This window comes from Sinohyriopsis cumingii, chromosome 12, assembly GCF_028554795.1.
Source record: "Sinohyriopsis cumingii isolate HCF-2022 chromosome 12, ASM2855479v2, whole genome shotgun sequence".
Taxonomy (NCBI): Eukaryota; Metazoa; Mollusca; class Bivalvia; order Unionida; family Unionidae; genus Sinohyriopsis; species Sinohyriopsis cumingii.
In genome coordinates, this window is record NC_142972.1 from 118,535,691 (window position 1) to 118,549,833 (window position 14,143).

The 14,143-nt window shown below is 38.3% G+C and overlaps 1 protein-coding gene across 5 annotated transcripts in view; it reads right to left on the reverse strand.

The window, feature by feature from the left end:
- The window catches only part of LOC149787331 (uncharacterized), a 99,160-nt gene that overhangs the window by 9,624 nt on the left and 75,393 nt on the right, over positions 1-14,143 (reverse strand). For all 5 annotated transcript variants that reach the window (XM_089977874.1, XM_089977878.1, XM_089977876.1 and 2 more), the window contains 3 exons: positions 12,975-13,184; positions 11,112-11,253; positions 10,244-10,503 (listed from right to left, as the gene is read on the reverse strand). In XM_089977874.1, the coding sequence (XP_089834000.1) occupies positions 10,244-10,503; positions 11,112-11,253; positions 12,975-13,184 (612 nt within the window). The remainder of the gene's footprint in view (positions 1-10,243; positions 10,504-11,111; positions 11,254-12,974; positions 13,185-14,143) is intronic.

Here is a 14,143-nt window from a genome sequence, read left to right on the forward strand (position 1 = left end):
CGATTAATTAATCATTTTACGATGAAAACTAATGAAATACACGCTGTTATCTAACAGCTGTATTCTTTTTTTTAGTGTTTTATTTGAGTATTTGGTTTCATTTAAACGCTGTGAAACACCATTAATAAGTATTTAAGGATTCAACGATTCAAGGGAATTCAAATTAACACACACCTTGTGACTGACGCGGTTGTACTAGTCACCTTATATATAAGATGACTCGTTATAAGCCTGGGGCTTTCGAAAGCCAATTCAACTAATCAAACCCACGCTCTTGACCCGGGCGTGTGGTTGTCTTTTGTTCACAATCATGCAACCGGGTTAATTTAATTGGGTTGCTTTTGATTGGTTGAATTGGCCGTAGAGTTCCGCCCCGCCGTTTTATGTTTGTGCTGTCTTGTGCCGTCCCATCATCCATCAATCATTTGATTGTAAATATATCTATCCTTAATTAAGTACATGTAGTGATGTCCCCCAAGCATATCTTCTGGGCGGTCTACGATGACGTTTGTCTCCCTAGGCCTCCCTCCCGGAGATGTATGTTTTGGGGTTCCCTTGGGCTCAGATGAATGCGAAGGCACCCAAGGGGTTTGTCCTTAATTAAGTATATGTATATGCCTGTAATCTGCCACAACACTCGAGTGGAGATTTACGGCATTGTACTGTCCCTGTATGCCTGTAATCTGCCACAACACTCGAGTGGAGATTTACGGCATTGTACTGTCCCTGTATGCCTGTAATCTGCCACAACACTCGAGATTTACGGCATTGTACTGTCCATACAAAAAACGGGGTCAAAAATGACCCCAATAATTTTATTAAAATTTTTAATATTAGAAATAAGATGTTTATAAGAATATGGATTCCCAAGACATCAATAATATATTAACTGAGATTTCAAAATTAAAAAATCAAGGAATTGTATTATCTGATAGGCTCAACAGCGAGGAAATATTATCCGATTATGAGGCTATAAACGAACAATCGAAGCGAGGGTGTTTTACGCTAGCCCGCGAGTATTCTTTTATAAAACGATTACAACATACAATTAATGAGAACCTGTATGGTAATGACGTAAGCGTATTCATTGGGTTATTCACTGCCGTTGAAACAATACGAAAAAAACTCGGGCAGCTTTATGAAAAACGCCGCGAGATCTCTAGTAAGATTAAAAACATTAGGAGGATTATAGACGAAACCCCAGCTTGAAGTTACCTGTGCCCACGTCGCGTGACGAAGTCAGCATACCAATGTAACATTATATACATGTGATGTACAATGCCACCATGGAAAGACCCGGCGGAAAATTTTATTTGAAATTGCGGATCAATTTACAATAATGGTAGGTGAATCACTTACTACTCGGCTAGCCAGAGAGCGGCTAGCAGCGCTTAGAAAGTTTATACCGTTACGAGACAGAGTGAGAGAGAAACTTCAAACGCGACAACAAATGCAAACTGATTTTGCTGTTGGAAGTGAATAGTTATTTGCCCCGGTAACTAAAGCGACTAAGGATGTTACAGCGGCAACTGTACCCGTTCTCGATGCGCTTGAAAAGATAGCGGCAGAGACAAAACAAACAAAAAAGTCTCTGGAAACACTCCCTGCGAAAATAGCGGCTGCTACAACACGGAGGCCGCCACCACTCGCTATAACGGACCCACAAGAACCTTATGTTACAATGGCCGACGAGGAAAAACCAGGCGCCACCGCAAGAGAACCAGAAGAAGAAATACCGGAAGAAATACCGGAAGAAATACCGGAAGAAATAGAGAAAAAGGAGAATATACCCCGTAATATACTCAAGAAGAGCACAATAGATAAAATTAGAGCCTTCGACAGCAATGACGAATTAATTAATTTTATTGTCTCTAATTTTGCTAAGAGCATACGAAATAAGCATATCAATAGCGGTTACGAGAAAAATATAAAGACGTTAAAGGATTGGACAAGAATAGTGTATTTAGCAAGTAGATATAAAGATGCATTACCACGTGGTGATCCCGATTACGACACATTCCACAAGGAAGTTAAGAGTAGAACACCAAAAAAAGGAAAAGGATACTCTGTTGGTAAAGAATCCTACGGCGTTACCTGTCCTGGTAGTGTTCTCAGTGATATATCACGGCTGGAAGTACTAATCGGAGGAAAACGAGCTGGAAATAACTCTACGGAAATAATCAATGAGGCCGCTGATATTTGCAAGCGGTTATTTGCAGGCGGTATCATGGACATTAATGCATATCGAACGCTCATAGACGAACTTGTGGATGATTAAAATTATCGTTTTTGTTAATTTTTGCCATTTTTTGAGGGTAAAAACCCCAGGAAATCATTTAGAGAAAATGGATGTTTTTCTGAAAAATCGAGAAAAAACCGACTATAGGCAACCAAAAATGACTAAAAATCAAGAAAAAACCAGAAAAAAACCAGATTTTTATCGAGGGCAAAAACCCAAGGAAATTTTGATAAAATTTATTCCGGTTTTCCACACGGCGGTGGGAAGGGGGTCAATCACTGGTGATCACAATCACTAATTGGAAAACTGGTGTTTTTAATAAGGATGATCATACACTACAACCACGATAAACCAGTACTCGTCTACGTGGTAAACTCGCGATTGCCTGTTTACCGCGCGTACTATGTAGATGGTCTCGGTAGCACCATTGCGGGGTTATTTACAAGAATGGCTCCAAAAGTAGCGCCGTTAGCCAAACAATTAGGAATGAAGGCTATTGATGTTATTCGTGATAAGGGAATCAGCGCTATTGGAGATGTTGCCGGAAAGGCGCTTTCAGCCGCGCGGAACAAACTAATGTCGTTGGTAAAATCCAAAGGATTTTCACGAAAAAGAAAACAGATGCCATCAACGACAGTGATGCCTGCGAATGTCAGTAAAGTAATAAATAACGCCGTGGAAGAAAAATTAGAGTCGTTGGCGGCGACTTCGCCATCCGCCGATGCGTCAACCAACGCGATCATTAACGCAATAGCGGGGAGTGGTCTACGACGAAAACGACGTTGATGGATTTCAATTGAAAACACCGACATGAATAATAATAGAAATGTTTGCGCAAACCGCTGACCCCGCGTTTGATATGGATGCCCCAGTGCGCAGGGATGATTCTGTCCGTGATTATCAATATTATTCTTATTATGCAGCGCAACCTGACCTACGATCGCGAATTGAACTTCAAGTCCAAGATACCAGTAAATATTTTTTGCCGTGTGAAGCGTTTATCGAAATCGAGGAAGAACTCGTGACAAATGCTGCCGATAATACACCGTACGCAGATGACGATCGTATTCGAGTTGGCTTCGTTAACAACGGTATCATGGCGTTATTTGAGAGCGCCAGATATCTTATTGACGGGCGAGAAATTGAATCAATAGAACGCGAGGTTGATGTTGCAACGACGATAATTGGGTTAGCGAGGTATTCAGATGATTATACAAGATCGGCGGGCCCATCTATGATGTTCGCAAAGGACACCACTAATAACGCTGATCATCTTCAGTACGTTAACGTGCTAGTGGAAAGAGATACCGCAGTTGACCCACAGGCTGAAGCAAATAACCCAGACCGCAGAGCAAGACCAGGCGCTAATTTCAATATTATAAAGAGTATCAACAATGATTACAATCTAGGATTCGCAACACGATTAGGGATGTTGCAAAGACCACGCCGGCAGTTTTCATGCGCGATTCCACTCCATCACATATTTGGATTCTGCAGAAATGTTAGAAAAGTTATCTATGGGGCCAAGCATACAATCGCGCTGACGCGAAGGGGCGATGATAACAATGCAATATGGCATGCTGCTGGCGTCGCTGCCGGTAAAGTCGTTTTAACTAAAATGGCATTGTGGATGCCGGTGTTGACTCCATCACTTACCACGGAAGCACGATTGTTAGCATTTATGGAACAGGGAGGAAAATCGTTGTTGAGTTGGCTAGCGGTAACAACTGATGCTAAAGAGGATAACGTCGCCGATACGTTTACATGGCACCTGGCATCAAAACAGGGTGTTTCAGCCCCGCGTCATATATTTATAGCGCTACAGAATAGGGAACGATTGGGTAATCAAGAACGCAGCCATATGATATTTGATCGATTAGGAGTCAGGGAGGTTTCGCTGAGAATAAACGGACAACAGGAACCATCCGAGGATATACAGCTTAATTACGGTGACAACCATGTCGCACGTGTGTATCATCGATTGCTGTCATATATGGGTCGTGATCAAAACGTCGACACTGGTCTGCAAATATCACAACTTGATTTTAAAAACCTGTATCCGATTTATTATTTTTCGTTGGAACATCTTGATTTAACGAGACAATCCGTCGTTGATATACACTTCAGAGCTCGTATAACCCCGGGTGGTGTTGATTATAGAGCGGTTGCTGTCATTCTCAGCGATAAATCAATGCTGTTGGAAGGCGTTGGTGGACGAATGAGAATCGTTGATGCACCAGTGGAAAACATGTAATTGAAAACATAAACGCGTTTACAATAAAATGTCGTATAGTGTCGTCAGTGTAGAGTTGACCGATGGTCAAGTCAAGAAATTACGATCAAAGTCGGCTAAACAATGTGGAACCACAATAACGCTGAAGCCGTCACAGATGGCAGGTGGTAATCATAAGATATCGTTGACGGCGCGTCAAATAAAACATTTCAATAATGCGATGAAGAATAAAAAGGGTGTTCAAATAGATTTTTCGGCCGCAGCGATTAAAAACATGGAAAAGTCCGGTGGGATATTTCCGCTGTTAGCTGCGATTCCAGCGTTGATTGCCGCGGCGGCCCCAGCAGTGGCGAAGGCGGCGGCGTTAGGAGCCGTTGGTACCGCGGCGGGAATGGCATTGAAGAAGGCAACCGGGAAAGGCTATAAAAAAAACGACCCGTAGCCGGAAAGGGTCTAAGACTACCGGGAACCCCGTATTCATGGTACTCGGGGAAGGGTCTAAGACTACCGGGAACCGTTTAATGACTCCAATGTCTAATTTTGATTTAATAGATGCCGCAAACGCGTTAGCGATAAAAAACTTCAGAGGTGTTTTCATGAGGGATCAATTACCGACAAAACCAAGGAATATTGAGACCGGTATAATTAACCTCGATAAATCCTCCGGAGCGGGGACTCATTGGGTTGCATACGCAATTGATCCGCGTGCGATCGTCTATTTTGATTCATACGGGTTAGCCCCGCCAAACGAGTTCATGCGGTATATCCGGGCGTGTTCAGCCCGGGCGTGTTCAGCCCGGGTTTTTTATTCCACGCTGCCAACACAACAATTAAGTGACCCACCGATATGCGGCCGTGAGGTATTGAACGTACTCGCGGCGATTTCATCATCGCGGAAACCACCTCATGTGGTTGTAAACGAATACACTAGTGGGGTCGTAGAGGCCCGGCGGGTTAATTAGAAACGCTGTTTTTTTTTACAATAATAATGATTGATATCTGGGGACGACCGGTTTCGGCGCTGAAAAAACCCACGGAAACGCTCGCCACCGATGACATAAAAAAACTAATTGAGGATGAAATCGCTGATACGTTAAATTTAACCAGTGTTGACCCGGGCGAAATAGTTGTATTTCAAGACCGCCAGGGTAAACTGAAATCCAGTAATGTGTCGCTGAATGACGTTTTAACACGAAATAATGATGCCTCCGAGGACACTATCGCGCTGTATACCGGCGACGGACGACTTAAATCAGGTGAATCCATCTTGACGATAAATGGAAAAATAAGTACACTTGACAATAATTATATATCCGTGTCGAATTCGTTAAAAAATACTATTTCGGAGTTTACAACGCTGTCGGGCCAAATTTACACGTTACGAAAAATTTTTAACAGGGCTGATAGCGCCATTAATAAATTCTTTGGTAAAAAAAATACCAAACCGGAAGAAATTACAATAACTATAAATGATATCACTGCGTATGGACAGGAAATAGGAACAATCAAAACTGATGTTGCAGCGAACAAAGCGGGGTTATACGTTTATACACAGGAAATAGAAACAATCAAAACTGATGTTGCAGCGAACAAAAAGAGTGTAGACGCGCATACACAGGAAATAGGAACAATCAAAACTGATATTGCAGCGAACAAAGGGAATATAGACGCGCATACACAGGAAATAGAAACAATCAAAACTGATGTTGCAACGAACAAAGCGGGGTTATACGTTCATATACAGGAAATAGGAACAATCAAAACTGATATTGCAGCGATTAAAAAGAATGTAGACGCGCATAAACAGGAAATAGGAACAATCAAAACTGATATTGCAGCGAACAAAAACAGACTACCGGAAATGAAAAAAATAAAAATCCCTCATGAAACCATCATCAACATAGTATACACGATTCATGCTGAATCATTCGATTGGACTCCTATAAATGATACAGTAAATATCACCGCAATTGTTAAGGGCATTTATCGATTGACATTGATTTCAGCGATGCAGTTTAATATATCATCGTCGAGTTCATCTGGGTTTAACAATACAATATCAACAATCATTGACAAAAATGCAACCGAACGGTTTATAATTAAAGCCATTGATAGCAATCTATTTAGGGAAAACATTATATGGTATGTGGAATTTGTAGCGGATCTAAGTGAGTAATTGAAAACACTAGCTCTTTTAAAATAAAAATGACCACCAGGGTAATTGAATCAGAGGTATCACCGACGTCACATCAATATCGATTCGATACCGCAAAAGAATTCTCCGCGAATTTGAAAACGCTTTCCGAACAATACCGTGTAAAAATTAAAAAATACCGTCGTAAAATAACCACCATCGACGCGGTCGTGTACTCGGTGTCAGGTATAGTAGCCGGTACCGGTGTTATTTTATCCACGGTGACCATGATAGCCCCGATCGCTGTTCCAATCGCTATCTCCGCGGCGACAACAATTGCTGGAGTCGCCAACGCAATCACTAGAAAGATATCATCGTGTGCTCAGAAAAAACTCAACGAGTATACAGTAAAACATCAAATAGTATCCGACGCGTACTCGAAATTATCCGGGTTGATCTCGTTGGCGATAGATAATTCGTTTATATCCGATGCTGAATTCTCCACGATGGTCCAGTTGTATGACTCCGCGATGTCAAAAATCGAGGATTTTTCAACTGGAAGCTGGAAACCACGTGGCTGAAACAACTTCAATGGGCTTAAAACATTCTCCTGAAACAACTTCAATGGGCTTAAAACAAGCAGGTTGTTAATATTAAACACTAGAAACGACAAATAATAATAATGTCGCTGAACCCCGAAGGGTTGCAATTGCTTCAACGGATCGCGGAGAACACCACTCCGGTACAAACAAGTATGATATCGATAACGTCAACGAAGCCAGAATTCAATGTAAACTTCCCTTCTCCGATTCCAGTAAAGGAAATAGCGCTGGCAAAATTGCGAGTATATCACAGTTGGCCTAATATCCGAGCGGAAGCATTTAACGGACAACAACCTAATAACTCGCTGGTTTTTGCATGGACAAATAAACCCGATGGGACCCCAGACTGGAATGAGGTTACAATACCAACTGGGTCATACCAAGTAGAACAAATCAATAAAGAATTTCAACGCAGGATAAAATCGATCACAGGAAAAGAATCAAAAATCGCTATTACGGTTCATGAACCGACGTTATCGTCGACGATTGAAATAAGCACACCGGGGTATATGGTTGATATTTATAACAGTTCAATAAGAACCATACTAGGTTGGCCCGAGAATCCACCTAATGAAATCTCCGCGTATTTGCACACGAATGCGCAATCGTATCATGAGATTAATCCCAGTTATCTGGATGATTTGTCTATTATAAGAAACACGTTATTACCCAGCGAGTTTGTATTTCAAGACAGGAATACCATGCAATGGTTTTTTCCGTATAAGAAAACTCCTGAATCGTCCGCAGTGGTCACAGTTCGTTTAGATGATATCGCTAGTGTGTTTGCCGAGATTAATCATAATTACCAATTGCAAGTAGAACAGCTACGGCAAACAAAAGCACGAAAACACGTTGAGGTGTTAAATCAACTTATATCAGACATGGAATATATCAATGAACGAATCGTTAAAATAATATCCGATAGCATCGATGGTAATAAACAAAAATTCCTAACCGAGTATAATATCACAGAAGCCGATTTACCCGATTTCAAGTTTCCAGGATACAACGCGCCAAAACTAAGAAAGTCTCTTAATGATTTTCTTGGTCCATCAACTATCCTCAAACACGATAACGGAGATGGTGGTAGGCATATTGCTCCATACAACGTAAATATCGCATCGGTGATAGCAATCAATCTAGTGTGTAATGTTATCGAAGGGAGTTACCAGGCAGATACCAAGCAATCAAATCAAGCTCAACAGGGGTATATCCTTTATTCATTTTCGCCAACAGCCCCTCCCGGATTTTTAATCGTTGAGAGCCCGATTAATCCGGTCTATATGCGATGCCATAATCGGTTTTTAACAAGAATTAATTTTAGACTTACCGATCAGTCAAATAACCTAATTGATCTACAAGAGGAGGAGTTAGTAATCACTCTGTTTGTAAGATCATTGTAAGCAGCAGGGGGGCAATGACATCGACGCGGTCGTCGCTGTGTTTACCGGACGCTGACGACGCTGGGATCGGCGCGCAGAAAGTATTAATTAAACCAAATGACGTCACCATCGTGTAGGATGGACCGACGTCGTTTTTTTTTTACCAGCGCTGACTACACCGGATCCGCTGAGTGCAGAAAGTAATAATTAAGCAAAATAACGATTGGACAAAATGTCCGATTCGCCCCCCCCCTGCTGCTTAAGATGTTTAAAATAAAATCTGATATAATCAACTTAAGAGTATCCAGGAGTTACATATAAAATATTTTCTTTCTGACGTATGAATAATTGTTAGAATCTTAGAAACAATTGTTGATATTTATCATTAACTATATTTCGTGTTTTATATAATATTAATGTGTTCATGGAAAGCTATAGTTATAATGTCCCATGCCGTAAATCTCTAGCATATATAGCATTAGCTATCCTTATTTGAATTTGAAAATGTAAATTTGGAACATTGCTTATCTTAGAAACATACAACAGAGGGCAGATCATAATCTCACCCACAAAAGAGATTTTCATGATCATCAAAATATTATATTGTTCAGCCGTACACTGAAGTCGAAATTCTGATGTTTGCCAAAAAAAACGTTAAATCACTGACTATCTGTATGGGAAATATTTTTTTTTTGTGGATCTGAGTCTAACTTGAAATTTCAAAATGATGTAGTTTTAGAGCTTTGCTTGTCTTACTGTAAATGTATTATCAATAGTGGTGTACCAGTTTGTACCGATTTCATGGTTGCAACAAACCACGAACCTAAAGATTAAATTAATAATTATCTATTTATACAAGAACTTCGGACCTAGCCACAAATTTAAATCCGTGCAAAATATCAAACTGTAAAAATTCACTAAATTAAATACGTATAAAAATAAATAATGTGACAGCTTTGTACCATCTACGCCGTGTTACCATTTTTAGATCTCATCCGTGTAACGTTCCATATAAATAATTACTATCAATCGTCAGCCAGACGACGTTCCAGCTCTGAAATATATATTTATCTTATGCATGGCATTTTGTGTGTCAATCATTTATTAAAAAAAACTTTGCAAGTAAACCCCGAGGTACCAGAATGATTCAACATTGATTCACACCTAAAACGAAGTTTTTTTTTTCATTTTAAAAAGAGAACACTGATATGTAGACAATTGACATTTCTTCTAAATATCTTAAATTTTTTATCTTTATGTTTTTGAATCGTAAACTTGGAAGAGAATTTACATTTTGGAGCTGCTACATCTAGGTCAGTATTGTTTGCCTCGTGTGTAATAAACCTCTTTTCTTGGACAGCCACAACTCTCGTGATACGTCTGGTTATATCCTTATTAAACAATCTGACGTACTCTGATGATTTGAATGTATAAATTATAAATCTGGAAGATGAAACGTATTTCGAGTCCGCTACTGATGAATTATAATTTTTACCACATGTCTAAGTCTCGATTCGAAGAATTATAAGTTACTCTCCTGATATTTCCAATGATATCATTCAGCAGTGAACACTATGACCTGTTCAAATGATTTCAAACAATTGACTTTAAAACTGCACTTGTGTGTTTGAATAAAGTTTACTTTTTACTTACTGTGAACTTCAGCTTTCCTTTTGCATCACCGCTACTTCTGTAGGATTTTGTTCCTTGAACTATCCCATCTTCAAAATCTTTGAATTCGGCAGGAAACACCTTTTTAAATTTTTCAACTGAACTTGTACCGACAACTTGAGCCAAAATTTCTAAAATCCCATTAGCGATGGATCTGCATCCCCAAGGAACACTCGCTGTTTCGTAAGGCGCACTTAGGTTTTGACCTTGTATTTGATGGAAAGTCAATTCTCCCGTGGTACCTTAAAAAAACCCAGTTAATTGAATAAACGGTCATCCATGTCTGGATTAATTTTATTTTGCAGGCCAGTGGCATATACAGAATATAATAAAACACGCTGACATACTTGATCAGAAATACTAACAAGAATTATTATTGTTTGTAATTATTATCAAGAGTAGTATTAGTAACAGTATTATTACGAGTGAAAATCAGATATTTTAAGTCTGATAACCAGTACTAATTGTAATATATATATATATATATATATATATATATATATATATATATATCTTGTTCATGAAATTTGGAAGATACAATAATCTTGTGTGCTCCTGTCTAACATGTAACATGCATTCTTAAACACAGATCAGATGGAAAAAAATATTTTTCCGATGCACTGGATCCCTGAACTGTAGTTTTCTCCTGTGATTATAAACTTTCTGCGAAAAACATCCGACACTATGTGTTGGAAAACTAACGCTTAGCTAACCGTAGCAACCCAAGAATATTCTAATCTGTCTGTCAAAGGATGTTAATGAGACTCTCGATGTACACAACATTTTGAAAATAAACAATTCATAATATATATTCCTTGTAAGCATACCTACATACATATAGAGATATTACCTCCCAAATAAGCGATGGCAATCCTGGAACCAGCAGGTGCATAGGTCAGCTCTTGATACTTCTGAGATTGACCGATCCTGACATAATTGTAAATTGCCTCCGATTCCGATACTACACACATTGTCTCTTCTTTGATGCCAGCCTAGGTACAATTGTAATGTTATGATATAGACTGATCGATTCGCTGCCTATAAAGTAGATATTTTTGAAGTTAAAAATTATAGGAGGCATGCTTCTGATTCAGGCGTACGATTTATAGCTCGAGGCGACATACTGAATAGATTTACTCTTTTCTGTGTTATTTTATGTTGAATATTTAAGTATAGTTAATTTCTGTTCACAGTTTTGCGTACTTTGAATGATAGATCTATACTCGTATATATATATATATATAGTCGGAGAGCCTGTATTTAAGAGGTTTCAAAAGCATTGTCACTCCGATTTTATTGACCTTTTTGGAGAATTCGAAGCAAAAAACACTTTTCCCAGGGATGTACACAAGAGAAACAAAATGTATCTCAAGGAAATGTATCGTTCAATATGTTAAGAACTTGCTAGTAGGGTAAGGATTACACTCTATTATCAAGTGTTACAAGTCTATATTCTTAAACAAAGTAACAGGAAGAGCGACAACCAACACGTTTAGTAAAATTTAACAAATAAATTGTTTCATAGAATATAACGTGAGAATCTTAATATTTGAAGAGAACTTAAAGTATTTTGAATTAAATCCCAAATAGTCCGAACAGTTGTATCACAATGTTAAATGTACAGAATATTTTGAATGAATTGAAGTGGTGTTCCGAATAATTTCCAATTTTGAACGTGCTGATGCACAAATAACGTGGAATAGTATTGATGTATCACAATGCAATAATCCAAAATGTCCCTTGAATTCACAAAACAATGATTTAGTCCCAAAAGGATCAATAAATAAACACACACATTGAAGTTCCAATGAGCACTTTAAATAAATACATTCACTCAAATTAAAACTCAACACAGCTAAAAATCTGATTCCACAGAAGATCTTAAGATCGGAATGAGTAATTCTAATATAAATAACCTTAATATAAAAACATAGGACACAATAATAGATCCAGGATGAGGATCAAAATATTCATTTATGGAACATTCTAAGTTGTTAAGATCGTGTCTATTATTTAACTTCTAATACAGAACATAGCAACCATCTGGAAGACCAGGACTCCCGGAGCGGAATACCAATGTCTTGAATTCAAATCCAAGTAAAAATGTTTGATACAAGTAATAATTATCTTAGTATATAATTTACAATCATACCATACACAAAAATAGCTATTTAATATTTTATTTACAAAGAAAATGACATAAGACAGGTAGGTCCAAAACTCCTACCTTCGGTTATAGACAATGATCAATCACAGAGTATCAATTAAATTTATACAATCATATGTATATATATCTGTATACATATACATGTTTCCTAACATAATGTTTCTGGTATAGACATATTATTTATGCAGCGGTAAACACTTACTTTTAAGCTATCTCTCGTATTTGTTAAGTATTACCATAGTAGTACATGAGGAGACGTCTCATGTCTTATGTAAAAGTTATAGCAAATCAGCAATTAACTTAATATTCAATATTTTCAATGAAGTTCCTTTTTCATAAGCTTTGGAAGACTTAACTCAAGACAAAGCACGTTTTCTGAAAGACATAGTGGTTTATTTTTATCTCCATATAAAAAATTAAAACCTGAAAATGTTCGCAGAAGCCAACTCCGATAGTGCTGTTGTCAAATCTGAAATTGTTCACAGAAGACAACTCCGATAGTGTTGTTGTCAAACCTGAAATTGGTTCTCACCCACAAATTCTTACCATTTCTGCTGCACGTGTAACAAGAGTCTGAGCATCCTCTGAAAATACAGCCGGCACAGCAATGACTGTAAAAACATCATTGCTTGCCATCGACAATGCAACATTCCTTTTCTTAAATAAACTCCACATGTACTGCCATTCGTGCTTGATGTAGATTGAAAGGATATCCTCTGCCTTTCTAGACATTCTCCTGTGATCTTCAACCGTATCCTTTTTAATGAAACAAACACGAAAAAACACGTATCAATAAATATCAGTTGCCGGGACTTTATAAACATAGAGACATATAAATTAAAGCAATTGAGGCTATATTGCATGTAATAACTTCTGGTGTAACAAAGTACCTAATTGGAACTATTTCTACAAATAGCGACTGCTCTCATTACTAACGCATCGTACGATAAATTCAGTCATATTAGTGTTCGAAGTTACCGTCATAGCACAAAAGTTTTCTACTTATATGATATAATAAAGTCAGTTATTCTACTAGATCGCATGCCAATAGTTTCCCAATTGTAATAATTATAATGCGACAAGATCTCACTGAATGAGTTACGATATCACTATAGTAAGGTCTGTAATAGTACAACGACACATCTAACCTTCGTTTGTAGAGACCATTACAGTTCAGAATGATTAGTTTTCTGTTAACAAGCGTATCATTTGCACATAATCGAACCACCTACTAGCATTAGTTAAGATTATGCACCATTATCAGTTAGTATTGTAAGGTACATTTAAGGTCAACTAGAGAACAATGCCAATGTAATTATCTGTCGTAAACGTTTCTTAACTTTGACGTTTCGTACAAATAGCCTTGTGAATTTCGCAGCAACAAAAACAATGTAGTGAGCAAGAGTATATAAATTCATGAAAAATCTGAAAGAAAACTTTGCAAGCATCTAGATCAAGATCAATAATCGCCGGTATTCGCCATTTAACTGCGGGGTTTGAAATGGCAGAATTGGGAGAGTTTTCGCTGTTTCCAATATCAAATAGATTGCATAGACACATTTGAAACATCGACTCGTTGGTCTAAGCTATTAAACATTGTAAACAAGCTAGCACCATTCTAGTTCCCAAATGAACAGCAGGATGACAACGGACCGAAAAGTTTTAAAAGTCTCAAATGCCCATTGAACAGCAGGGTTACAACGTACCGAAGCGCT